The 978-nt window shown below is 35.6% G+C and overlaps 1 protein-coding gene across 1 annotated transcript; it reads left to right on the plus strand.

The window, feature by feature from the left end:
- The first annotated feature begins 2 nt into the window (after positions 1 to 2).
- Tsp_14319 (putative serine/threonine-protein kinase SMG1) lies at positions 3 to 948 on the plus strand. The gene is made up of 4 exons (XM_003368183.1): positions 3 to 125; positions 202 to 369; positions 435 to 658; positions 924 to 948. Exons 1-4 carry the CDS (start codon positions 3 to 5, stop codon positions 946 to 948), a joined length of 540 nt encoding a protein of 179 aa, XP_003368231.1.
- Positions 949 to 978: the final 30 nt, after the last annotated feature.

Below are 978 nucleotides of genomic sequence, written 5' to 3' on the forward strand. Positions count from 1 at the left end.
GCATGCGACCGGAAGTGACGAGACGTTTGAGAGATTTTTATCAAAATCAAGAACAACAATTGCCAATATCCGACGAACGGAAAGAACAATTGAAACGGGGAAAAACATTGTTGATGAAAAAAATGGTATATATATTAATTTTTTGTTGTTGCCATTGTTGATGTTCGAGTTGATTTTTTATTTCTTGACAATCTTCGACAGTTGTTTCAAATTTTGGTCGACTTGCACGAAGTGACATCCAAATTACCGCAGACGAAAAGTGAAAAAATATTTGCCGAAACATTTTCACCACGAATTGGGAAAATTGTCGAACAAGTTGAAGATGAAAATTGCATCGATTTGAACAAAATATGGGATCAATTTTGTCAAGTACAATAATAGATTATTATTATATTGTTTGGTTTATTTATTTATTTGTTCTCCATTTTGTGCAGCTTCATGCGGATTTGGCCGAACAGACGAAAAATAAAAGTTGGCTGTTGAAAATGGAAGAGATCAGTCCAAAGTTGGCGGAAATGAAAGATACGATGATTCCAATACCTGGCGTGTTTGAAAACGACCAGCCAGTGATGATCAAAAGCGTATGTGCGGAGGTGAAAATTTTGCCCACGAAAACAAAGCCGAAAAAATTCAGCTTTGTCGGTTCCAACGGTGTGAAGTGAGTGAAATAAATATTTCATTTTTGGATCAGTAGTAGTAGTTAGTGTATTTTAATTTTTCTTTTCATAATCTCTGCTTTATTCTTCTTCTCGCGCAGATATCGCTATTTGCTGAAAGGGGCAGAAGATTTGCACTTGGACGAACGTGTTTCGCAATTTTTGAACTTTTCCAACATATTATTCCAATCGTCGAAGAAATATTTCATTCTTCTTATTATATAAAACCTTTTTAAAAAAAAAAAAATTATTTATTTTTTTTTCCAGATCACTGGGCGACAAGGGGGGTTGACCTGCCCCGAAGTTAATGGCGGGTCACCCC

The sequence above is a fragment of the Trichinella spiralis genome (genome assembly GCF_000181795.1).
Source record: "Trichinella spiralis strain ISS 195 chromosome Unknown Scfld2929, whole genome shotgun sequence".
Taxonomy (NCBI): domain Eukaryota; kingdom Metazoa; phylum Nematoda; class Enoplea; order Trichinellida; family Trichinellidae; genus Trichinella; species Trichinella spiralis.

Coding starts and splice junctions, on each gene's coding strand:
- Tsp_14319 (XM_003368183.1), top strand. CDS start 3: ATGCGACCGGAAGTGACGAGACGTTTGAGAGATTTTTATCAAAATCAA. Junction 126..201: donor CATTGTTGATGAAAAAAATG/GTATATATATTA, acceptor AATCTTCGACAG/TTGTTTCAAATTTTGGTCGA. Junction 659..923: donor GTCGGTTCCAACGGTGTGAA/GTGAGTGAAATA, acceptor TTTTTTTTCCAG/ATCACTGGGCGACAAGGGGG.